This window comes from Micromys minutus (genome assembly GCF_963924665.1).
Source record: "Micromys minutus genome assembly, chromosome: 9".
NCBI classification, from domain to species: domain Eukaryota; kingdom Metazoa; phylum Chordata; class Mammalia; order Rodentia; family Muridae; genus Micromys; species Micromys minutus.
In genome coordinates this window covers 24,569,045-24,595,898 of record NC_137978.1, presented here as the reverse complement: position 1 = coordinate 24,595,898, position 26,854 = coordinate 24,569,045, and the positions used below count along the sequence as shown (strand labels likewise).

The following is a 26,854-nucleotide window of genomic DNA, read 5'->3' as shown; positions in this document are numbered from 1 at the left end:
TCCCCAGAGGAAGAAGCCTTACTTTTCCTGAAGAAGTTATCAGAATGGTTCCAGTGAAAATAAAGATGCTAAGCACATAGTCGGGTGTGTTTTCTTTCTTTTTAAGAAACGTACTTCCTCTACTTTATGGGTATGGGTTCTTTGTCTGCATGTATGTGAGTATATCACATGTACGCCAGGTGCCTTCAGAGGAGGAGGGTACTGTATTCCATAGACTTGGAGTTATGAATGACTATGAACTACCGTGTGGCTTCTGGGATCCAAACACAGACCCTCTAAAATATCAAATGCTCTTAACCACTGACGGGTCTCTCCAACTCCCTTTTGGCCTTTAATTTTTCTTATTGGCTTATGAAAAGCATCATGGAATCATCTTAGAAACAAAACATAGTTGTTTGTCTTCAACGAATACATCAGTGAATTCTGGATCTACCCCCAATCCTTCATGTTACTTCCATTTGGTTGTCCTGGGTATAATGGATCTCAAACCAAGGTCATGATTTCTTTTAAAGAACTTGCTAGTCTTTGAATCTACCCTGCCTCTAAAAAAGTGAAGAGTATTTAATTGTTTATGTGTCTGCAGTGTTTCATCAGAAGGTAATCCCTGTGGGGACAGGGATTCTTTATTAATCTACATTAATTGCAGTAAGAATGAACTTCATCGTGGCATGTTCATACATTCAGTTTATACACTTTGATCTTATTTACCCCATTTATTATCTTGTTCTACCCACTTCTCCCTCCACACAGACCCTTTTGTCTTCCTTGTATCTTTACACATGAGAGAAAAAAAACATGATTAAATCATTCCGAGCCTGTCCTCAGTCTCTCTCCAGTTACATCCATTTTCGTACTAATGAAAACGTCATTCTTCCATGTGTTAGCGTGTATGTGTGTGTGAAAGCCAGCAGTCAGATTTGGGTGTTGTTATTTTGAGACAGGCTTTCTCACTGGCCTGGAACTCACTGAGCTGGCTGGTGAGCCCCAGGGATCTTGCCTGCTTCCGTCTCTGCAGGGCTGGAATTCTAAAGCACACCTCCATGCCTGTTGCGGTTTCTGTTTGCTTGTTCATACACAGGTTATGACATCCAAACTCATGTTCTCATGCACACCAAGGCAAGATATTTACTCATGGAGCCACCTCCCTATCCCCTAGCCTCCTCATTCTTCATAACTCATAATACACTCTCTTCCAACCCCCTTCTCCAATACCCCCACCCCATTCTGTTCCACTTTCTTTAGCCACTCATTTGTTGCTGCTGACTCTATAACTTGCCTGTTTTAAGCAGTGCTCTGATAAACAAGGGTGTGCTGACTTAGACCCCCATCTGCACACAGTCATCCCTTGTGTAGCTGTGCCATGTTGCTGTTCCATCTTAGTTTATTGAAAGTTTTTGCCAAATCACTTTGTATAGCAGCTGCCCTAATTCACACTCTTACCAGCAGTGCCTAAGCCCTCTCCTCCAACAATCTCTGGAGTCTGTTGAGTTGCGATGGCCATTCCGATTGGCTAAGATGGGATCTCAGCATGAATTTGATCTACATTTCTTTGAAGGCTGAGGACGTTGGATGTTTTCCATGTAATATTTTTATATGTCTTTTGAGCAGACCTGTTGTGTTCATGTGCCTTTTATTGATTGGATTATTTGATTTTTTCAATGTCGAATTTTAAGCATTTATACATTCTCAATATTAATAGGCCATGATAGCTGGCAATGATTTCCCCTTGCTTTGCAGCCGCCTGTGAGGTCTGCTGTTTTCTTTACTGTTGAAAGCTTTTACATTTACATAGTCTGATTTGTTGTTGTTGCAATTATTTTATGTAACTAGCTGCTTTCACCTGTATATTTTAAGGTTTCCTCCAGGTGCCCTTCTCACCACTTCCTGGGTTTTAGTTGTTACCATCAGATCTTTGACCAATTTTGCATTGATTTTTGTACAGTATGAAAGATAGGCTCTTCAGTCCTATGTGCATGGAGAAGAGATTTTTGTTCCTTTTACTGCTAAATCCCCACACCTAGAGTATAGGACCTGTAAAGGGCACTCAGGTATTTGAATTTTGAACAATTCCAATGCATTTTCAAGGCTGTAACTTTAACATGCCCAGCCTGTATTAATATTGAAAAGTTTGTACCCCTATAACATATTATAACATATTATAAACTATTTCTCTGCTTTTTAAATCTTTCTCTTTCTTCATTACCCAAGGTTTTCTTCTCCGGTATTTTTCACTTTCTCATTTTAGAAGGTGTATGTGTTATGCTTGTATTTTCAAAACCTTTTCATATTTTTTACTTTCATGATTCTTTGCTTGTTTGTTGGTCTTTTTATTCCCGTGCTGTACATGCTGGGTAAGCACACTACAACCGAACTGCATCCCTAGTCCTGATTTAATGACAGCTGTGATACAGGGGAAATATGTCCCCAAAGTACAGACTGAGGATTGCCTCAACCCGGGCATCTTCACAGACACAGATGAAGAGTCAGCTGCATCTACCCCATTCCCTACCTCTGGGTCACAGAGGTTCTAACCCCCAAACCATTAGGTACACATGCCTGCTTGTATTGACCTTGCATTAACACAGCAATACCGTTTGCACTCCTGGGTGCTGCCCACTTGCATTCAGCGTTATGTTGAGAGAGACTTCCAGGTTGTTGCTGATAGTTGCAATGTGACCACTACGTTTTCTGTTCTGTTGTGTGAACAGAATATGATGTATTTGTCTACTTTGTTTTTGTTTATCTGTTTGTTTGTTTCATTTTACCCCATGAGACACAGCCCTGAGGCTGGAGAGATGGCTCAGCAGTTGGGAGCACTGGCTGCTCTTCCAGGTTTAATTCTCAGCACCTACACATGGCAGCTCACAACTGCCTGGAACTCCAGTTCCGGAGAACCTGACAGACAACATGCAGGCAAACCACTAATGCACATCAATTAAAAAGTAGATCATTTAAGAAGAAAAGCACAACCCTCACTATGTGGTCAAGCTGCTTCCAACCCTCATCCTTCTACCTCCATGTCCTGAGTGCCTGGCCTTCAGGATGCTGTCCTTTCCAGCCCTCCGTTCCACTCCTCATGGACAAGTTCTAGTCTGAGGCTACTATCAAATGTTCTGGTGCAAACCATTTACATATTTTTGTGAATTAAAATGCATATTTCTACTGGGGATATATGTATCCTGGGACATCTAGACACTGAAAGTACACACGTTTGCTTCCAACACTCACAGTTGTTTCCAAGAGGATGATGACAATCTCCTCAGAATAGGAGCATCCTACCTGGTCCATATGAATGTTTTGGGTCTTTCCCGTTGGAGTGCTATGATGTCCCTCTTGCAATGGTGAGTCAGTGATCTTGGGCTCTCATGGCAGTCACCTTTTGGAGGCCCCCTTTCCCCTATGATCAACCGCTAGTTCAAACATTATTTTTCAACTTACTATCTATCATCCTTTTGTGCACGGTTACTTTCTGTTTTATATTTTGTGAGTGTAAAGATGTCTATATAAAAGATTTATTTATTTCTTTTATGAGTTCTTTGTCAAACTTGTGAACATGTACGGTGGTTTAGATGAGAAATGGCCCCCCACAGGCTCATGCACTTGAACACTGGGTTCCCAGTTAGCACTGTTTGGGCACAGTCAGGTGGTGCCGACTTACAGGAGGAAACATGTTACTTTGAGATTAAAAACAGCCTTGCCCTACTTGACAGTTTCTGCTTGCCATTGAAGATGTGAGTTTCTGCATTTTCTGTCGCCATGCTTGCTACTGGCTATTGTCTTCTAGCCATGAAGAACGGTCATCCCTCAGGAAGTATTAACTCAAGTGAACCCCATCTTTAAGTCACTGGAGCCATAGTACTTTATCCCAACAACAAAGTAACCAGTGCAATGCGTATACGCAGGATGTCTTTGCTGTGTGATTTACAGCTACCGCTTTTATTAGTATCATGTCAGAAATAGATCCCAGGGACTAGGGAGATGGCTCAGCGGTTAGGGGCACTGTCTCTTCTTCCAGAGGTCCCGAGTTCAATTCCCAGCAACCACATGTCGCTCATAACCATCTATAGCTTAGACCTGATGCCCTCTTCTAGCATGCAGGTGTATATGCAGATAGAGCACTCATACATTAAAACAAAACAAAAAAAATAAATCTTAAAAAAAATAGATCCTAGTTTGTCTGAGTCTTTTCAGGATAAAATAAATTAATATCTGAAGTAAGGGGAAAACAAGCTGAACGTAAGGCAAACTCCGAAACTGACTTTAAGGACACATTTGTAGAGGTGGGTAGGACACAATAAGGGAGAGCAGACATCAAAGCATTCCAGATGGAGGAAAGAGATCAAGTCAAAATGTAAGGCCATCGAAGCACATGAGCTGCTGTGAAATCATTCCTGAAGTGCAGAGTATTCAGGGGCATACGTGTGGCATAGGTAAAGCCCATAAACCTAGAATAGATGTTGAGGACTTTGACTTCATCCTTTTGATCACTGGATTCTTTCTAGTCTGGCAGTAATACATGACAGCCATGGATTTCTGTGGACCAACGTGCTTCAGTGGGCATTTACTTATCTATGTGATGTCTACTCTCATTCTCCTGACGACAGCTGTCCTGTTTTCCTTCCATGTGATGAAATCTTGGTTTGAATAAGAATGGCCCACATAAACGCATATATTTGAATACTTGGTCCCACGTTGGTAGAACTCTTTGAGAAGAATTAGGAGGTGTGTCACTGGGTGGACTTTGATGAAGCTCATACTAGTTCCCATTAGTTCTCTCTCACATGACTTGTGCTTAGGGATGAGACACAAGCTCTCAGATGCTGCTCCAGCTCCATACCTGCCTGTCTGCTGCCATGTCTCCTGACAAGATGGTCAGGAGCTCTAAGTATCTTTATCATGGTGTCTCTTCACAACAACAGAACAGTAACCAAGACAGATGGTACGTTCTTTGGTAGAAATTAATCTACCCACTCCTAGCTCAATGTATGACACAGCCAGGTCCCATCAGAACATCCTATTTTTAAAACTGAGATGGCACTGTGACCCGATCAAATCTCAATGTGAGAGTCATTTTTTTAACCTCAGAGACAGAAATGACTAGTTTTCCTTTGAAGACTGTAACTCTCAGAGAACAGGTTGTAACTCTCACTGCTTGCTGCCGGCATGACTGAACAGAAACCGACTCTGCCTGAAAAATCGAGTTGCCTCAGAGGAGAACTTAGGATATGTGTCCTTGTGGTATTATCTGTGTTCCTGGATCAAGCCATGCCTAGAATTTCTTCCAAGTAAGGCCCTTTTAAGTGTATGGTTTAGCCGAGTATGGATTAATTATTGTTATTTAGAATCAAGAGTTTTGACATGCAGCTGAAATGGTCACTTAGCGATGCTGTATGACACCTCAGCTTGTCAGTGGCGAGAGCAGGGGACTGTGGGTAGACAAGAGCAAGACTGTCCCATGACATGCCGTTGGCTCTGGTCCTCATCACATTTCAGTAAAGTTCATATTCAGATTCGCTTTTTAGAAGAGACATTTTTTGAACTACTGGACTACAAACTAACCACACGACTGTTCAGTTCATACGTGTGTAAACTTGAACTCAAGCCCGCTGCCTACAAATCCACTGATCTTTCCATTGCTCTAGGGAAATAGCCTTTCCAGGTGAGTTAGTAGGTACAAGATATATATCCTTTATATGTCTGTAAATAAATTATTGTCTCAGTCATAATTCCCTTTGAAACAGTTTGGTAGTGAAGAGAGTCCAACTTACTCTTATCCTGGGAATGCCTAGTGAGTGCCGTATCCTCTGGGAAAAGCTTGTTCTGAATGATGTCAGTCATGGCCTCCTGGTTTCCAGCTGGCATACTCCTTCTGTCATCATGGACTCCAGTCATCTGGCTTTTTCCTGGAGTCCCTTCGCAGACAACCACCTAAACACACACAAGAGGGAGAGCACTGCCGGGGCTGGCTGCCAACTCAGTTCCTTGCTCACGCATCCTGGTCTTCAGGATGTGCTCCTTAGTGAGAACACGTCTTATTATTACTGGCGGGTGAGTGCTCTCTTACGAGGCCCCACGTCTTACCAGAGTACATACCATGGCCGCCATTTATCTCTGTGTGCTGATGAGCTGCACAGAGGCAGGGCCGTGAGAGCTGACCCTACGTCAGGCTCTTCATTTTATCTCCATCATCATGGCAGGCCACGAGAAAAAATGCCGTTAGTCCTCTTGATAAAGCATCCATATAACCAATGGTGGGTCACACTATTAGTAATCTACCGAGGGAGGGCTCAGCCCTCCAGCCCTGTTCTCCTCACCTATAAGGAGGCTGCTGGCGACTCCTCCTTCCCTACCATTTACCTGACGTTTCTCTTTCTATCCACCTCCTGTGTTCCTTCCCAAGACTCCATCTTCTGATCTACGAGACCTATACTGAGTATAAGATAGCATGAGAGGCTTTGGGAGTAGCCCAGGAAGTTGGCAGAACATCTCAAACACTAGTCACAGTGCACATTCACAAGCAATTGGGGTTAATGTGATATTACTTATGGACAGCCCTGGAAACAGAGGATGGAGAGATCCATCCTTTTCACAGGGAGATTGAGTTTGGGAAATCTCCCCAAAGCAGAATTTGTCAAAGTCTATCTTGTAAAATGTAGGTAGGAGATGGATGGAAGGGGAAAGGAACGTCTGGCAGATTAATTAGAATGAGCAAAGATACGGGGTATTTGGAGAAGGGTTAGTGGCCTAGTAGCATGAGGCAGTGTGGATGCTGTGGGGAGAGCTAAGCTCAAGGGAAAGGGAGAAGAAATAGATGAGGAAGACATGGTGAGGCTAAAAACAGGATAGGCTGTGGCTGAACACCAAGTGCTCTTACATACAGATCAAGGAGTTTGGATTTTATTTTAGTTTTGACAGACAAGCAGTGGGTGGTACTGCTTGGATACATATCTAAGGAAGATCACATGGGAACCACATCGGGAGCCCGAGGACACATACCTTGGGAGAATGGTTATGGTGTGCCTCCTTCCCTGGCTTCAGAGGTTCTGATGCACATGGCTCTTTTTCCCTCATGGTGTTTTCTTCATCTTTAGATGTAGGACTAAAATATGAGGATACCAAGGAAAAGTAAGGTCTTGACTGTAGATGGTAGATTAGCCCAGTCCTAATGAGATGACTGAGAACAGTAAATTTTCCTTTAAGATGAAGAGCTAGGACCAAACGAGTCAGACAGAGAGCCTTGCACGAGCTTCTGCCTATTCCAACCAGTATGAGTGCCAACTCTTTCTTAAATCTTTTTGTTCTCTGGTACCTCTAGGATGCAATCTAAGTCCTCTTGTGGTATGCCAGGTTTCTTCCTTTCCAATTCCATCTCTCTTTGTTCCTTTCTTCCACTTCTGTTTGGGTTTAGCGTCTCAGTTTCTCCCAACACACCAGCTTACTCGAGTGCTTCTCCCTTTTTATTAGCTACTTAGTTTGTTCCAGACATCCCATTGGCATCTTACATTGCTAACAAACCCAAGATCTCTTTTTGTCTAAGTCACGATATTCAAGAGTCCTCCACTGATACCCTCAAGCAGCCATGTTGTTTCCGGTGTGTTTTAGATCACTGCATGTTGCGTATGGATCTATCTTATCACCTCCTCGCTGTTTTATCACCTAGAGTTTGCTGCCTGGGTACAGTATGAGCTAAGATGACAAGAGCAAGGAAGGCCTGGGGGGGGGGGGGTCACTGAGAACCTGCTGTGCACTGTGTACCTTACAAGGTGCCAGGGAACAGAACCAGTTCATGCACTGGGACCATGGCCAGCCCACAGCAAGAAAATGAGTTCAGCCATGAGTCATCGGTGACTAGACTGTGCTTTCATTTTGCAGATAAAACTTACCCCAGTTCTGGCAGGAGAAAACCCCTCCAAGGCTGAAAACAAAGAGGAAAGCAGTCATTTTTTGGGAGTTTACCCAAAGCAGGCTCTATTGTTGGTTATAGACTGTGAGGTGACTTGATCCCAATGGGAGGTGAGTCTTGGGACATGGTGAAATCAGGCAACAGCCACAGAAAGTTCCATGAACTTTTCTGGTGGGACTGAAGCCAAAGCAGAAAAGGAACCAGCATTTCTGAATGTTCCGTGTGTGTAAGTTATAGCACGTGAAATGCCTTGGACTGTTTTCTCTGCATCTCTTCTCAGGCATGCCTGTGAAGGAGAAGAGCATCCAGGTCCTAAGAGGGCACAGTGTGTGGCATCTGGGCATTTTCGATTTCCAAAACTGACTTAGATCAGGGTGTGAATCTTGCTTAGGCTGCATCCTAGCTTCATGCTGTCTGATCAAAACCCCACTGCTATGTGGCAGAGATTTGGTTTCGTTAAGATTATGTCCCAGTGATAACATCATAATACGACCCCCTTCCCCCTTCATCACCGAACCCACATCTGATGTCAGTAATTGTTTGGAATCTAGCCAAGAACTTCCAAGAAGACAGAAAATAAGAATCTGAAAGGCTGCCTGAAAGCCAAGCACACCAGTTCCCATGCAGTGTTTGGAAGAGAACCCCACAGACCTTCATCCAGTGGCTGGTGGTTTTTCATAGAATTCTAGGAAATCAGCACCAGAAGACAAGTCAGATGGGCCCTTTTTAATATCTCTGATAGATTCGTTGCTGCCTATTTAATACCTCTGAGCTCTTGAGTTATTATTTATAGTTGTGAGCAGGGGTTCTGACTCCCAGGGTCATCTTGATGATTGGATGTTGCTGTCTAATACCTGGTCAAGTCAAGGGCTCACTCCTAGAAATCCATGTGCCCACAGGAGGCAGACAGGGTAACTGGCAGGAAAGACAACCACCACAGAAATCAGGACTCTGAGTTCTGAGGTGAGGTAAGTAGCCCTTCTCTAAGGATCCAAGGGCATCTTGTAAGAATATGAATTATGCTCACACAGCTCTATGGCCAGCTTAGGCATAACTGAGGATGAAACTGGGTTCCACTCACCTGTCTTAGAAATACAAAATGTGCCCACTGAGCACGGACTAGATCCCTTCACTGGTTCCACAAAAGTGCTCAGGAAGCGCCTACTATGTGTCAGACATTGTAATAAGAGTTCTTATAATTTACTGCTCTTTACAATTTGAAGAAGTACTGGACTCTTTATTTAACATTTGCTATGGCAGACACAGTGGTAAAAGATGCTCATTGACAGAAGAGTGGTTCAGAGAGCTGAATGCTGAGTCCCAGGTCCTTCTGAACATACTGTTCCTTCAGGTCTTGCCTTACGAATCTTCACAAGGACTCTAGATATGGGTGTTCTATTTTATCCATTGAACAGGTGAGGATATTGACCAACATTCAAGGTCACAGGCAGAATCTGACTGAGGCCTGCCTGTAAGACTCTACTTGGGGGTCACAACTGAATTGTTCCATCATCCCCCAAGTGGCACTTAACACCACCAGCAGGAGCTCAGGAAGTATGCCTTATAGGCTCTAGTTGTTTTCTGGAAAGCATAAAATATCTAAAGTTGGGTTATCCTAAAGGAGATATCTCTCTGAAAGAGACAGTTATTAAGGCTATTAGCACAGACCACAGGAGATGAGGGAGGGTCCAAGAATCAATTCAGACAAGTCTGCTCATCTCAGTACACACCTCCTAACTACAGAAAGGTTCAGGGTTCAGAGCCCTGATGACTAGGAGCCTGGAAAAGCCTGCTACAAGTACAGATCTTTCATCTTGCTGGAGAGTACCCTAGACTCACGTCTGTGGGAGTGTAGTACTCTTAGTCACACATCAGTAAGGACAGGAGAAGCAATACCTTTTGGAGTTCTTCAATCTCAATTTCATAGGTGGCTAAAATAAACAAAAGATATTTCAAGTCAGTTTATCCACTCATCGCTCACAGTATTCAGGACTAGCTCAATTCGCACCGTTACAGAGTCCAGTTTTCTCCCCCCTCAGAGCATTGATCTGTGACCTGCTCTGCAGGGGAGGAAAGGGTCAAGGTTTGAATTCGATGGGGATTTCCAGGGTGGAATTGATAACCGATGAAAGCATAAGAAACCATACCTTGAGTTTCCTGCTTTAGTAAATAGATAGCTACATCCTGCTTAAAAGAAAGCATTGAAAATCAGTAGCAGCACTTAGAAGACAAATATGAAAGGTGTGAGTATGTGTGTGGGGTGTATGGTGTGTGTGTGTGTGTGTGTGTGTGTGTAGTGAGGCTGTGGAGATAGACTAACCGGAACCTGAGTCCAACTCAACAGATATTTGCCCAGTTCTGACTCAGATGCCTTTTCCTAAACTCGGCTTGAAAGAGGAGCCTGAGAGAACATAAATATTCTGACTTTCCTGATGCTTAATAAGATCATGGCTTCCTTAGTTACTTAAAAATGTAAGTAGTAGTTTATTAAAAATATAAAGAATTTGCTTCAGGGATGAATCCTGACACTTTCTTCCTGGGGGTTTCAGATGAATTCCCAGAAGCCTATTTATCTGTGAAGCTCCCAGAGAGCGATTAGAAATGTCTACAAGACACTGGACATTTATGAAAAGTGTCAGATTTTCTAGAAATTTGTTTCTTACTGCTTTTCGCTTAGCAAACATCCATGAATGTTTTGAACTGTGGATGGAGGTGTGGATCAGGCAGGGCTTCTGTTTTGTTTCTTCTACTATGGGCCTGAAATCAATCAAATATGCCCCCACTGATCAGCCCTTAATGTAAACATATAGTCCACTGACAAAATAAATGTAATTCTAATTTGCCCTAAGATCTAGTTTTTCTTAGACCCGATATTTTACATGCATGAATAATAATGTAGTTCTGTTTAGGTAACTGCAGATGTTCATCTTTAGTGACTGTTTAGGAGAAATATTTTATGCCCTTTGTTTTAATTTTTTGTTTAAACATCCACCACTTTTTAAAAAAAATAAAAAATGTGTTTATGGGTCTGGAGAGATGACTTAGCAGTGAAGAAGAACACTTGTGGTTTTGTGGAAGACATAGGTTCGAGTCCCAGCACCCACATGGTAGCCCAGATTCACCTGCATCTCCAGTTTCAGGGGATCTAAGAGCCTCTTCTAACCTCCTTGGGTATCAGGCACACACATAGCACGCAGACATTAACTTGTTTCCACTTTAAAAAAAGATAATATTCTCTTTCACGTATGTGTCTGTCTTTCATGGAATTAACAAATTATAATTGCACTAGCTTCTTTTTAGTAACTATGAAGTATATCAGTGCATTTTATGTCTAAAAACTACAAAACCAAGTCTTGCAGATGCTCTGAGGATGCTTGCTCCAGCCAGTAGGCAAAGAATTCATATTCAGCTAACAAATGTCCTCACAGCACCAATGCTTTATCAAAGTGAAATTTCTCCAATAGGAGGCTCTGGCATCCAGACTTACTCCAAGGGAAGAATATAAGACCTGGCAATGAGCAAGAGGGTTAGGAGGGAGGAAAGGGCAGGGAGAGATGATTCTAATCTCAAAAGGAAAAGGAAGGGTTGGGGGCACTGTACTCCAAAAGAATCAGCAAGGGACTAGGAATGGCAAGCAGGCTTTGATCCTCAGCTCTGGAGTCTCACTCTGTTTCTATGCAGGGTTTTGTAACTTTCCTTCTCTGACTTAGCTTTCCAGGGTGGTGGGGAAATAGAAACCCAGAAGAGTTTCCTCGGCCACTTTCCAACTGCAGAGATTTATGCCCTGGAGACCCTCCACTTCTCCATGTACTGTATGTGATCTCACACAAGTCACTTCACATCAGGTGAGATGACTATCATTAATATTAAATAACTCCATGCTAAAAGCAGCCAACAACTTTATAGTGTAGACAATACACTATGAAGTCACACTTCCTTTTGATAGTCACACTTCCTGTTGATAGTCACACTTAGCAATATGGAGACCAATACTCCAGGGAGTGAAGAAGCTTGCCCAAGGCCACTCAAGAGGAACAGCTTTGTAGCTTACAACGTTAGGGTCTGAAGGTGGCCCTCAGCTCTTCAAGACCCCTCAAGAACTCCTGGACACCAGGAGGCTGGTCAGAGCGCACTGGTCTTGATGGCCTCTGTGGATAACCTATAGACACTTATCTGCCCTACTATCACTTGTTAAAAGGCTGTAGCCATTGAGTTGCTTTTCATCTTTATAAATAACTTTTTCATGTGTTTGCATCCTCCTGTTTCTGGTTTCTCAATGTCATTCTTCTATACTTTGTCTCCACCAAAGCCACATGATCTTGATCACTGTGTTGAAGTCAAGAGCCCGATCCTTCTGTTTTTTTGTTTGTTTGTTTGTTTTTTGTCTCAAACTTGTCTGCAGCTATTGTAAGTCCCTCTGCATTTCCACATGCACCTTGGAATAACCTTGGAATAATCCTGTCTAAAGCTGCAGAACGCTTTGCTGGGATTCCTATAGGAACTGCCCTAAGCCTGTGTGCCATTTGCGGAGAACTGATGTTCTCTGTTTTTACTGTCGGTTTTACCCATTGCATCTTCTGATCCAGAAACACAATATGTCTCTTCATTCATTTGGGTTAGATTTAAATTTCTTTAATCCAAATTTTATACTCTTTAACTTTTAAGTCTTATATGCTGTGACAAATTTAAATCTATGTATTTATCTTTTGGGGAGAAAACTTAAAAAGGTATTGTACAAAGTCAGCATCCACGTGCCCATTGACAGAACATACAAACACAATCATGTTGTAGTTCTTGGTGGGGGTGGGGTAGTGAGGGCTGGATTGGGGTGTAGTTCTGGTAGGTTCTTGTAAACTCTTAGGGATTTCTGCAGATTAAGATGCTATCTCTCTTTGCCCTTTCATTTCCTTGTTTGCCTCTTACTGGTTAGAACTAGCTCTATGCCATTAGGCACAGTAGGTGAAGACATTGCTTTGTTTCAGATTTTGGAGAGAAAGCGCTGAGTCTTTACCAAGAAGCACATCCTGCGGCTTCTTAGAGCTGTCACTTTCCAACATGGGGGAGTGTCTCTTCCCTTACTTTTGATATATGTATGATATATGTCAGGGTAAAAATATGCCCAATATCCTTTCTGAGTACACTCTGTGATTTAACTGCTTTAATCCATCATTATGGTGGGTTTCATTGATTGACATATAGATACTGAGCTGGTGTTGCACCTCTAAAACAAACCGCAGGCAATTATGCTTGCTGAATACTATTGTTAATCTTCTTTATAATAATTAAGTATCTTTGTGGCCACTCTCAAATAGGACATTTGCTGTCTGTTTAGTTTTAATACCAGGCTTATGCTAACTTCATGAGATAAGACAGGAACCGTTTGCCTCTGTTTTTCTTGAAGATACCACAAAACATCAGTGTTAGCTCTCTTTTGAGCATTTGGAAGCATGCTTCAGTAAAATCAACTAGGTGTAGATGCTCTTTGGGGAACTTGTTTATGTGGTGTGTGTATTCATGCATATATGCATATATCATATGTGCAGATACCCAGGTATGATGGGAATGTGCATAAAGATATGTTCACATGTATGTGAACACCCATGTGTGTTGGGGGTATGCTTGTGTACTTGGAGGTTGGAGCTTAGTGTTGGGTATCCTTAACTCCTCTTCATTTTACTTTCTGAGGCAGGCTGTCTCACTGAACCCAGAACTCACTGATTCTCCAGTGATTTCCATCTCTGCTTCCCAAAAACTGGGATTATGGGTAGTAGCCATACTTCCTGGCTTTCACACATGCCCTGGGAACTAAACCACAGTAGAATTTTCTAGTAGGTATTCAACTTCTCACTCCTGGGAAAGGACAGTGAAATGTTAGTATGTCTTCATGTTTTATGTCACAAACTTTCTATGTACATATTCCAGGACAATGACTTCTTTCCTAGAACCTAGTCTTGCTGGTACAGCAATAATTGAGCCAGAAGATCCTTCTAGAGCAAGTGAGATAAGCTTAGATTTATGGACAAAGCATGGAGTGTCCAGACAGGCTGAGCCTGTTTTACACTCCTGCTCTACCACACCATACTTGGGTCACCATGTACAGCTCAACCTCACTGATCTTCAGTCTCCTGTCTCTAGCAGTGAGGGGATGGAATCATTCAATCTGCAAACATCTGCACAGAGGGCCTAGCAGAGAAATGCAGTATACAGTGCCAGCTTTGAAAGTCCTAGTATTGATTCTAGAGCTGATACTTATGGCTTCTACAAAAAATGGATGATTCTGTTGGTAAAACAAAGACATTGAAACTTGCAGTAATATTATGGGTCTTTGCCTCTCATTCTTTTCCCTGGGAGTCTCCTTTGTACAAAACCTTCTGAACATCATGAATGGCTGGAGGACTTAGCTTGGGACTCTAAGAGTTACTAGATAACGTCCCCTTTTTAATTATACTGACTACAAAGCCTAATTGTCATCATGTGCCATCTCCATCCACATACACTAAGTACTTTCAAGAAGATATGAGAGGTGAGGTTTCCATAAGACAAGTGAATCACAGTGTCTTGAGTTTTTCTCCTACACACATACAAAGAGCAAAGCAGTTAAAATGATTGGAAATGGAAAGAAATAGGAGAAAGGAGAGGTACATAGAGGAGTCAGGTATTAAGGCTCTAGATTAGATGCCCAACTAGACTGATATATGTATATTTTTAAGAGATGACATATGGGAGAGATAAAAAGGAAGTAAGATAGCAGAGAGGAATGAATGTGACAACCTTAATGTTTCATTGGCTATAGGGGAAATGGCATCTTCCACACCTTTACTCACACAGGTTATAATATCAGTTGGCCTTAGCAGACTTACCTTCAGCACTTTCTCTTGAAGCACACAAGTTATTGGAGTTGCCAGGGTGTCTCAGATATGAAATTGTTGTGTCATAATTGTGTGCTTCTTCCAACTCTGCACTGAGAAGAATGGAAGAAAAGGGGTTCATTGAAATCACATGTTTCTTGTTCCAACACGAAAAGCAGGCAGGCTAACTGCAAATCTTCACCCCTCCTTTACTCCTCGAATTCAATCCCCAGATCTCATATCCAGCCCTGTAGCATACCACCTACTACAGCCTCTATTTCCTTCTCTGTCCCCAATTCCCAGGGGACTAAGCAGATCCTGGTAGAACGTGGTGATTTCTCTTTCTTCCTGTAGATTCCTGCAGATCCTCCCAGCCCATTCCAATTCCTAAGAGTCACCTTCCAATACCTAGAAACACAGTTTACCTGGAAGCCCCAGTGGCCATATCTAGCAGGATACCAAAGAATTTCTTACCAGGGATCACAGCCACCCAACCTTCCTAAGAACCAGAGAAGGCAGCAGAAACTGAGGAACAAAACACCCACCCAACTAAAACATAACCAGGTATCACTCTCAAGAATTATAATCTTTCCAGACCCAGAAAAACAAAACAACAAATCTAACCAGGGCAATATGCCTCCACTAAAGCCCAGCAACCCCACTACAGTAGGTTATGGTACTGTAAAATATCTGAAAGCCACTAAAATAGCCTTTATGAATCTGATAGGGGTACTTAAAGAGGAAATTAATAAATCTATTAAAGAAAGACAGAGAAACATAAGCAATAGGAGAAAGTGAATAAAACAATTCAAGACCTGAAAGTGGAAATAGAATTTATAGAGAAACCCGGGGGAAATCTGGAGATGAAGTTTAGAAACTTGAATGGGAACCTTGGAAGGAAACCTCACCAACACAATCCAGGGATGCAACAGAGAGTCTCACACAGTGAAGACACAATAAAAAAAATGAATATCTCTGTCAAAGAAAACAATATTAACTCCAAAAAGATTCTGATTCAAAACACCCAGGAAACAGGGAACAACATGAGAAAACCAAATCTAAGAATAATAGGAATAAAGGAAGGAAAATAAACCCAGGTCAAAGGCACAAAAATGTTTTTAGCAAAAATCATAGAAGAAAAAAATTTCCTAAATTAAAGGAGATGCAAATTATGGTACAAGAAACATACAGAACACCAAATAGATGAGACCAGAAAAGTAAGTCCTTTTGTCGCAAAATAATACAAACACTGAAAGTACAGAACAACAACAACCACAAAGAATACTGTAGGCTTCAAGAAAAACAACTAACACATAAAGGTAGATGCATTAGAACAACACCAGACTTTTCAATGAGACTAAAAGCCAGAAGGGTCTGAGTAGATGATCTACAGACTCTAAGAGACCACAGATGACAGCTCAGACTACTATACCCAGCAAAACTTTCAATCACCATAGAAGGAGAAAATAAGATATTCTATGGTAAGACCAAATTTAAGCAATATCCATCTACAAATCCAGCCCTAAGGAAGGTGCCAGAAGGAAAACTCTAGCCAAAGGAGGTTAACACACCACAAAAAAAACATCAAATAAATAAGCACAGACCAGCAAATCAAAAGAGGGGAAACAGTCTCCCTCTCCCCCTCTTTTTCTCTTTCCCACTACCAAATAGCAGGACTAGAAGATGTCCATTGATATCTTTCAACATCAATGGTCTTAATTCCCCAATAACAACAGTCTAGGTCTGAAAATTGGAACTATTCTTCAGCTCCATCTAAGAAATGCATCTTAACATCAAGGATAGACATCATCTCAGGGTAAAGGGATGGGAAAAGATATTCCAAATAAATAGACCTACAAAGCAAGCTGGTGTAGCCATTTTAATATTTGACAAAATAGACTAATAAACTAAATAAAATAAAAAATAATCAGAAGAGATAAGGAAGGACACATATACTCATCAATGAAAAACACACCAAAAGGACATTGCAATTCTTAACACAAGAACACCCAAGTTCATAAAGAACTACTATAGCTTAATTTACAAAGTGAATCTTACATACCAATAGTGGGAGACTTCAATACTCTACTCTTGCCAATAGACAGGATATCTAGACAAAACCTACACAGAGAAATTCTGGAGCTAACTGATGTAAAAAAAAATAGATCTGACATATATTTACAGAACATTTCACCCAAGCACAAAAAAATACACTTTCTTTTCAACACCTTGTGGATCTTTCTTCAAAGTTAATCACATACTCAGATAGAAAGCAAATCTCAACAGATACAAGAAAATTAAAATAACACCCTGCATCCTATGTGATTACCATCAATTAAAGCTGGATATCAACAACAAAAATAACAGAAAGCCTGCATACACATGGAAACTGCACAACTTACTATTGAATAAAAAAAAATGGGTCAAAGTCAAAATTAAGAAATAAAAGACCTTCTAGAGTTCAATGAAAATGAGTACACAACATACCCAAACTCAGTGGACACAATAAAAGAAGTTCTAAGAGTCAAGTTCATAACACTAAGTATAATAAATAAATAAACAAACAAACAAATAAATAAATAAATAAATAAATAAATAAATGTTTGAAAGATCTTTTAAGTATACCCATCCCTAACCCAGAAGCAATCTCTAATCGATAACCACTAGCAAATGAAAATTTAGTTTTCTCCAAGGGAGTCTCACTGCACAAACAAACTACTCTTAAGGGCAGGCCTCACATTCCATAGTCAATGGTCAACAGAAAATGAACTCAACAGCATCTTTGGAGGCTCTGTGTCTTACAATGTTGAATCAGGGGTTTTTCTAATGTCTGTTTGGTGGTTTTTTTTTTTTTTTTGTTCCTTAATTTTCTTATTATTTTTATTTTACACACACACACACACACACACACACACACACACACACACACACACACATATTTCTCTTTTTCAATACAGCTTCTCTGTGCATATATTATGGCTTCCAGTTCAGTGTTTTTATAGGATCTCGAGCACAAATGAGTGGCTCTCTGTTTTTTGTGCCTTCTCTTTGTTTTTTTTTTTTTCCTTCTGTGTGTTTGTTTTGTCCCGTTCTGATATGTTAGTCTTTGCTTTATCTTCTTATATTATTATCCCTTGGAAGCATATCTTTTAAGTGAGTCAGAAGTAGGGTGGATCTGGAGGGGATGGAGGGGAGAAGACCTAAGGAGAGTAGAGAGAGCGGAAACTGTATCAGGATATACTATGTGTGAAAAAAATCTATTTTCAATAAAAATTAAAAATAATATGTATCTTTAAACATATTTTAAAGCTTTTTGTATGTTTTTCTCAATAAAGAAATAGCACCTGGCCCATTTAGTGATGTACGCAGATATGGAAGGCACCCCCTCCCCCAAAGTACAGGAATTCACAATGACATATAATCGCAAAAGTATTGCAGTTCACATGGTAATCAATAAAGCAGAATCCCAGGTGCCAGATGTAATGAGGAAACCCACAAATAAGAAACTCAGGTGAGCCAGGAGGTTAATGTCTGAGTCAGAAGGCCAAGCAGAGACACATCTGACTGGGAAGCCAAAACTATGCTACCAGCATAAAATCTACAGCAACAGGTGTTGCCTGACCTATGATGGTTTCTAGAAAATATTTGCACTCTTCCAAGGGGATGAGCAGAAAACCTTTCTCTCTTCAGCTACAGAGCTGGAATACTTGGCCAGAACAAAACAGAAGCTCAAAACCCAGGACCAAGAACAGGGGTGGAGTCAGAATCCATTCTGTGCTGCAGAACTCTGACCCTGAACCTGCAACTGGAACTGGAGATCCTCCTTGTATAAACTAATGATTTCCTAAGAGGGCTGCGCCAATACTGAAGGCTGTGCAGATACTGTTGTGATTGTCAAGAGCTGGGAGGCTGCAGGTACAAATCCAGACTTAACTTTCACATTTGTGTTTGTGTGAGAGAGCACACATACATTAACACCACATGGTTGGCCATCAGAGGACAACTTACAGGAGTTGGTTATCTCCTATCATATTGGACTCAGGGATCAAGCTCTTGTCAGGCTTCTACATGACCTGTGGAGTCACCTCATCAGCCCCGTAATTCTCTAAATAGCCAATTGCCACCCACTCTGGGAGTGATCTAACACCACTTTGATTTATCAGGTACAAATGTTGGAAGCATTAACTGAGCAGACCACTAGCACCCCATCCCCAAAGCTACTCCTGCTTTGCTTCAATCCACGGTGCCCCCTCAATGTACTTGGCAAATCTACTGATTTGTGGCTTTCTTTTGTTCTGTGTCTATAAAAGTTTCCCATAACCAATTCCTCTGGGAAGAATGCATCTGGGGAAACTTAAACCCACATCCTTAGGCCATCCTCGTTCATGGTTCGCATGTAAACTATCTCTTAATAAGGTGGGAGTGAGAGCCAAGCTTGCATTGCACTATAAAACAACATCCAACTTGGATGGAAGTGTTCTCATGTTCACGGCATCTAAGCTTCCAAAGGAAACCGTCCTAACTTAAAACTAGCTTATTGACAAAATTGAAAAAGCATGGGATAATGTGAGCCATCGCAGAACAGAGGGAAGAAGTGAACAGTGGAGACGATAAACTCACTACAGTGTGATTGAAGGATTCAAAGAAATTACACGAATGTTAGTAACTATTAGGTAAAAATAAGAGATCCCAGAAAAAGAAGATTTCATATTTGAAGATAAAAGAGATAAAGAAATCATAAAGACAGTTACATGTGTGCACATGTGTTCATGTGTGTGTGTGTGTTGGTGCACTTGTATGTTCCTGAATATAAAAGCCAGAGTTCAACCTTGGGCATCATTCTTTAGGTGCCACCTACATTGCTTTCTGAGACAGAGACTTTCACTTGGCTGGGGACAGCTAGGCTGGCTGACCCAAGATTTGCCTGTGTATCATCACCATGCTTGGCCATTTCATAAGGTTTTGGGGGCTTGAGTTTGTCTCTTTGTTTACAAGGCAAGTACTTGGCTGGTGGAGCCATTTCTCTAGCCCATAAATATAATTCCAGAGATTAATAAAGACAATTAATGTGGGGGTCAAACTCAAGGCTAGATGCTGCCTCTGTGTGACTTGGTTAAGGATGAGAAGTAGCTTAAGAAAGAAGACTCTATATCAAACAGGGAAGAGTGTTGGAAATTCCCAGAGGAAACAGTTGAAAAGCAGAACAAAAAGACTTGCAGCTGGCCAATCAGAAGCCAAGGACAATATGGCTTCCTGGTCAGGGAAAGGGCTGCAAAAGCCCCATCCAGTGATAAGACAGGTGGTGGTCGTGCAAAGAGAACAACAGCCTTACCCTACAGGACAAGCCATACTTGCCAAATGCCTCAAATCTGGTTGTAGACTTTGATCAGGCAGCAGTTCCTCTGGTAGTAGGTCATCAGTAGAAAAGAATGTCATTGTTAGCCGGTGAGAGTAGGACGGCAGTGGCTGGGTGCCATCTTGAGAGAGAGTCTATTGTTCAGAGCTGAGCTACCTGGCTAAAATGGTGGTGGCTTAGTGGTTAAGAGCACTGGGTGTTCTTCCAGAGGACCTGGGTTTCAGCACCACATGTTGACTCCAGTTCTAGGGGATTCAATGACCTCTATGGGCACCAGGCATGTATGTGGTACACAGACACACATGCAGGCAAAATTAATTATTTTAATTATTAACAAATAATTAATAATATATAATAATTATAAGATAATAAATAAAACTGAGCTATCATGGATGCCCGAAAACAGGGAACAACTACAAGCTAGGGAGACTGCATTTAAGCTGGTGCAGTTACACACACACACACACACACACACACACACACACACACACACACAGAGCAAGTGTGTGTTCTGAGCAACACTTTAACTTGCAGAGATCTCTACACTATGCTTGCTTCCACATCCCCACTGAACTTGTGACATAATTCCATTTAGAACATCAGCCACCCAAAGGACTCAGAGACTCTGGGAGTGGGGCAATGGTGGCACACACCTTTAATTCCAGCACTCCGAAAGCTGAGGCAGGTGGATCACTGTGAGTTTGAGTTCAGCCTGGCCTACAGATCAGGTTCCAGGACAGCCAAAGCCACACTAAAAGAACCATGTCTTGTTGAGGTTTGGTCTGTAGCTATGCTCAGTACTGGCTCCCAAGGGATCAGATATCTTCACATATACTAAGTGATGCACCTTGCTCCTCAATTAATTAAAGGTGCCTGCAGTCTATAGCTGGGCAGAAGAGAGGTAGGTGAGGTTTGAGTTCCTGAGCTTGGAGTCTGAGGACGGACCCCAAGGGAGAAGAGAAGAAGGTGGAGAGAGGAGAAACTGCCATGGGGTAGGTGAATTATAAAAACATGGCCGTGAGGGCTGACCAATTTGAGTTGAGTAATCCAGATGAAACATGGCAAGTTATAATGTGGGGTTATTGATGGTCAAGTCGACACTGATAACTTAGAGGGTAGATGTCTGCCCAGCTCTAGTGCTTTAAGGTTTATTATAAATGTAAAGGTTTTGCGCCTTTCATCTGGGAACTGGATGAGCAAAGGTGGGGTAGGAACCCCTGATTGAGATTAAATATCACTGCCTTGAAAAACAAATCAAAACAAGAGAGGGAGAACCTGTCCTAGTCACAGCTCCAAAGCCAGGTGTGGCCAGCAGAGGTCCCTGTGCACAAAACAGGGAAACCCCTAAAGGAATCAGCACCAGCAGAAGGCAGACACTTGGCCAGCACAGGTTCAACACCAACATAGCAAGAAGTCCAAACTCAGTCCCCACATGTGTGCAGCCAGGACCTTAACACTCAGCCACCTCCCAACCCCTGCTGACAGGTGAGGAGACAGTCTCAAAGTAGAAACAAGGTGAATTTACTACTTTTAGGAATTGTTTTCTTAATGTGTATTATTTTCACATGAAAAAACAGTATAATCAAATAGTAAAAGAAAATTGAAAGAGTTCAAAGTTCACTTTACAGAGATCCAACTCAGCCCTGCTTGTGAATTTCCAGAAAAAGATAAATACGTATGAAAAGTTACCTCCAGAACAGAAGAGTGTATTCCACAAGCACAAAGACATCTCAGTCTTAGAGATTATATCACTCCAACCAATCACAGTTTTAATGAAAAAAAATCAGATGTTAATAAATGCAAAAATGTATTTTGTGGGGTTAAATTTTCTTAACTAGATTGATCTCCAACAAATACCATAGTCAATGATGAAGTGCCAAAATGAGTGTTAATATCTGTATAACTTCAATTAGAAACGTCATCAATAGAAACAGGGATAGGCCGTGATTGTCACAATCACCAGAAAAAAGTCAAGTGGAAACACACACAAAATTGGATCCTAAAACTCACAGTGAACAGGAAAACGAAGAGAACAATTCACTTCACCCGTCGGATCTGCAGGAATCCCGGCTTGAGGAGGACTCCATGTTCAGTGGGGAAACTGAGAAGTCATAAATCTTTATATTGTCTGGGAGAGACTTGGCACAACCAATATTGGGGATAATATGTCAAAATCTTGTAAAGTTGAAGTTGTTTAATTGCTTTTATTTTGCAAATCTATTCATTGGTAAACGAATAGCTTTGGAAAACTCACTTGCATTAACCATGTGTGTGAAATTTTCAAGCAGCTTAGCTGCTCCCCAGTGAGGAACACACAAGCATTCCATACGTCACAGCATGGTAATCCAGCTTCACAGACCACACTCGCCCACGTCTGCTTAGAGAACTGCTTTTCTAAATCACGAGCTGTACAAGGTAGACCAACCTGCTCTTTATACAAAAGCTCAAAGTCCTATTTTAACAGGCAAGTGAGTCTGTAGTGCTAATATAGGAAAGGTCTGGACACACTCCTGAATCCACAATAAATAAATGCTTACTGTGCCCATCTATGAGTGGGTTCATTTACATCACAGAAAATGAGAAGGTGGACATTTATCGCCCCATGTTTCCTCCATAAGCACATTCTAGTCACTCATTTTCCCTCATTATGTCTTTAGAAATTATATTAATTAATTAATTTTATTTTGTGTATGTGCATGTGTGTATAAGGGTGTGAGTGTGCGTGTGTATGTGTGCATGTGTGTGTGTAGAGGATAGATGACAGCATCAGATGCCCTGGAGCGGATTTGCAGGTAGTTGTCAGTTGACTGACATGTGTACTAGGAGCAGCACTCGAGTTCTCTAGGACAGCAGCAAGCACTCTTCACCTCCGAGCCATCTCTTTTTCTCTAGTCTTTGTCTGCATATTCTCTACAGTGTTTGAAAAGATACAGGGCTAGTTCCCTTTTGCTGAGAAAGATAACATGAATTCTAATACTTCAGTAACGTTTTCCTTTCATATTTTCACCCCCTACAGAAGATTACTGAGAGAAATGTTGCTAAATTAGAGGCTTGCTGTGTGTCTCATGCTTTAATGACTTAATGATCTCATCAGATCTGTGGAAATTAGCCTTATTAATAAGAAACAGCTTTGGGGGAATTGAAAGAGGATATATCATCAATTTCTTGTATAAGCTTTGTCAAAAATGAATAAGTATCTGATTTTAGATGATTATAAAGGTGTTATTCTAAGAGGAGGAGGAGAAGAGAAGACAAGGAGGAAGGACAAGGAAGAGAAGGAGGAGGAGGAGGAGAAAGAGGAAGGGTGAGAAGCAGCAGCTTCTTTAGATCAGTTTACAAGGATTATTTTTCAGGTCTATCATTAGGAAAGAAATAGTGTGGGTTGTAATTAAACTTTCTTTCTTACTGCCTTTTTCAAGACATTGGAGCTAGATCTAAGATCCAACTCAATTTTAAACAGTGTGGATCAATATAGAGAGCATAGGTAAATAAGAGCTATGTGATTCAATATACTTATCTCCACATTTATGAAAATGTGTACAGAATGCTGGAACCATGGAGAGGCAGCATAGAAGTCAGGCCAGAAATATGGCTGCAGACAGAGGAAAACCATAATCCTAGCTCTCTTTAGATGCCAGTTTGAAAACACTGGATTTCAGCTTGCATTTTCCACTCCATAAAATACCAGTAACAGAATCTCCTTTTCATATATAGTGGGGATATTGAATGAAACATTTCTCCTCTGCATAATGGTGCCACAAAAGCATACTGGTAATAATAGTACATTGGCAATATTAAAAGGATGTTATGTGGAATCTTATAAAGATCCTTTATTACAGATATGACACAAGTTTCTTACTTTCCTATGGGGAGCCTCTCATAATTCAAATTCAGCATTATAAAACTTTGTTTAATAAAACTTCATTTTCAAGAAGCAACCCTTTTACCTACAATGGGAATGTTGAAGATAGCTTAAGAAACTAGAATTTTCTGAATTTTATTTGAACTCCTGGAATCTTATCTTCAAAATGAGGATTTGAGCAAGTGAGACCTCTGGCTGAAGCACGGACAAGGGACTTCCTGTGGCTTCTACTGGCCCATCTACATTGGAGCTATTAATCTGGGACCCTGGTACAACCCCTGTGTCATTTAGAGAAGTCTGTCAGCTCCCATACTCTGTCGTGCTTTCCACAGAAGGGATTCCTCTGGTTTATTCAACAAACTATGCGCTCCAACAGTAAACTTACTAATCACAATAATGATTAATATTTCTTGAGGGTTCCCCATATTCATCCCTCGCCGCAGGGTCTGAAGAACCATTCAGATTCTTAGGACCTTCACTTCTTTGTGATGGGGATTTTGCGTATTACCAGACAGAAAAAAATAAAATTTTCTTCTAGATTTTTCTGGAGCCGCACACATAATTTGGCAGGTTAAAAAAATGGGACTGAGAGGAAGTTCCAGAAGCTCTAAAGAATTGAAAAGGTTGAAACTTTAATATCAAGGCCCACACAGGTGCTCTTATATTTACTAGGATGGAGCTTCACACCCACTTTTGGTTCCAATAGGACATGGCCTTTAAAGATAAAAAAGAACAGGAGCCACTGAGGAGCCACTGCCCCTTATGACAGTCTGTGGGTGTGAAGCAATATGAGAGTATCTAATTTCACATTTTTGTGAAGTCCCAAACTTGGCAAATGTCCACTAACAAATACTTTGAGCAAGGCCACCACTCCAAAGCTCTTAACCCTAAGAAATCCTCTCCTAATTTCAATAGTGTCATTTAAGGTCACCAGTGAGATGTCTCAGTGTATAAAGGAGCTTGCTGTAGAAGCTTGATGACCCAAGTTTGTCCCAGAACTCACAGTGAAAGGAGAGCAATGAGTCCAACAATTTGTTCTTAGACTTCTACACAAACAGTACACACACACACACACACACACACACACACACACACACACATACACACACATGCACACGCACATGCATACACACACTAATTAAAATAAAACCTTGACATCTAATATAGCTAAGAAGAATTGCAAAGTGTAATTATGCCAGAGTCACAGAATTATATGGTCAAAGGGGGTTTTCCTTTTATAAGCCATGAGAATTGTTTCCTTCTCCACTTAAGATAATGGTTAAATGTGACAACCCACTGAACAACAAAGCAAATGGTTAGAGAAGGGCAGAGGCTTCAGAAAAGATATAGGTGTTATCAGCTGTCCTTGGTTGAGACCTTGAATAGGGAGTTTGATCCAAGGTTTATTATCCTTCTATAAATGTTAAAAGATATTCAGGATGTGTGTACCCTCTTCCTCATCCACTGGCACCTCCTCCTCCTTCTGCTGCTCCTGGTACTGCTTGTGAGCTCCTTCAGTGCGGACCTGGTGCCTCTTTTGTGAAGCAGCCACCGAGGAGACTCCAGTACTCACCACAGTCGACAGAAACCCAAGAAAGGAGTCAAGACTGAGAACAACGATCATGTTAATCTGAAGGGGCGGGACAGGATGGTTCTGTGGTGAAGTTGAAGATTAAGAGGAGCACACCACTTAGTAAACCTATGAAAGCCTATTGTGAATGGCAGGGTTCGTCAATGAGGCAGATTCTGGTTTGATGAGCAACCAATGAAGGAAACAGACACACCTGCACAGTTGGAAATGGAGGATGAAAATACAGTTGGTGTGCTCCAGTAGCAGACAGGGGGTGTCTACTATAAAGGGAGCCTGCTACTTTACCCCAGAATACTTTACCAAGAACACATTCTCAATTAGAAAGCTGCAATTTGGTGCCTCCACATCCTGACTACTATAGTATAGTTTTCTCTCTTCTTCCATCTCCCTGTCCCCATTTCTTTATTGTACATAAAGTAACTGGTGTATGTGCACAAGAATATTGCTCTTTTATTTCTGCTTTTCCTTTTTAAAACTAAATGGACAATGTTTTCTTTTGGTTTACATCAGATGGAAACTGTCTGGGGAAAGTACTGGTTCTGTGAAAATACCCCCTTCTCCATTAGTGGCATGCTCTTTCAACCCTTCCCTTTATATTCCAGTAAGTTATTTTGCTTTCATTGTTTTAACAAAAGAACCCAACAGCATAACATTTTTGTTTGCATACCTTGTTTGATTGGAGAATTTTAATGTTTGCCATGTATCATTGTAAAACCAAGGACAATTTTACAGCTTTTTTGGTATGTAGATGTTACATGTAGAGCAATCTTTTTTTTAAGTAGGGATAACTTACTCTTGAACACAATGATCCTAGATGAGTTTCCCTTCAAGTCAAGCATTTTGTTGTTTAAATAAACTTCTTATTTTAAAAAAGATATTTAGATTGATTTTAATTTATGTGTATCAGTGTTTGCCTGTATGTGTATGTTACCGTACATCTCTTCCTGGTAGAGATCTGAAGAGAATATTCAGTTAGAGAGATGGTGTGGGACACTATGTGGGTTATGGGAACTAAACCTAGGTCTACTGCAGGAAGAAAAAGTATCCTTAACCTCTGAACATTTCTCCAGCCCCTTTATCTATTTCTGATGATGCTGAGATAACGTAAAGTATGTGTTTATTATAATATTCAGCATAGAACCCACCCCCTCCCACCACTGAGCCCACCTCCTCTTTTATTTTTACTTAAATAAGAAATTTTAGACCAGCAGAGATCTGGGGGCACAGGCCTGGGGAGTTTGCTTTGTGAGTAACCGTAGCACAGAGAAGGCTAGGTGGTGCTCACGGAAAAGGT

At 41.2% G+C, this 26,854-nt stretch overlaps 1 protein-coding gene and 1 pseudogene across 2 annotated transcripts in view; one reads left to right on the top strand and one right to left on the bottom strand.

Annotated features, from left to right (window-relative positions):
• The window catches only part of FYB2 (FYN binding protein 2), a gene marked incomplete at both ends in the record, with an annotated part of 138,816 nt that overhangs the window by 20,786 nt on the left and 91,176 nt on the right, over positions 1-26,854 (bottom strand). Inside the window, 5 exon segments of the mRNA XM_080922138.1 lie at positions 5,769-5,928; positions 6,997-7,099; positions 7,884-7,915; positions 9,800-9,834; positions 14,764-14,864. Of these exon segments, the coding sequence (XP_080778264.1) occupies positions 5,769-5,928; positions 6,997-7,099; positions 7,884-7,915; positions 9,800-9,834; positions 14,764-14,864 (431 nt within the window).
• On the top strand, positions 18,123-25,881 carry LOC308424895 (small ubiquitin-related modifier 2-like; annotated as a pseudogene). Its single transcript has 2 exons — positions 18,123-18,262; positions 25,518-25,881. The product of its transcript is annotated as a small ubiquitin-related modifier 2-like (transcript).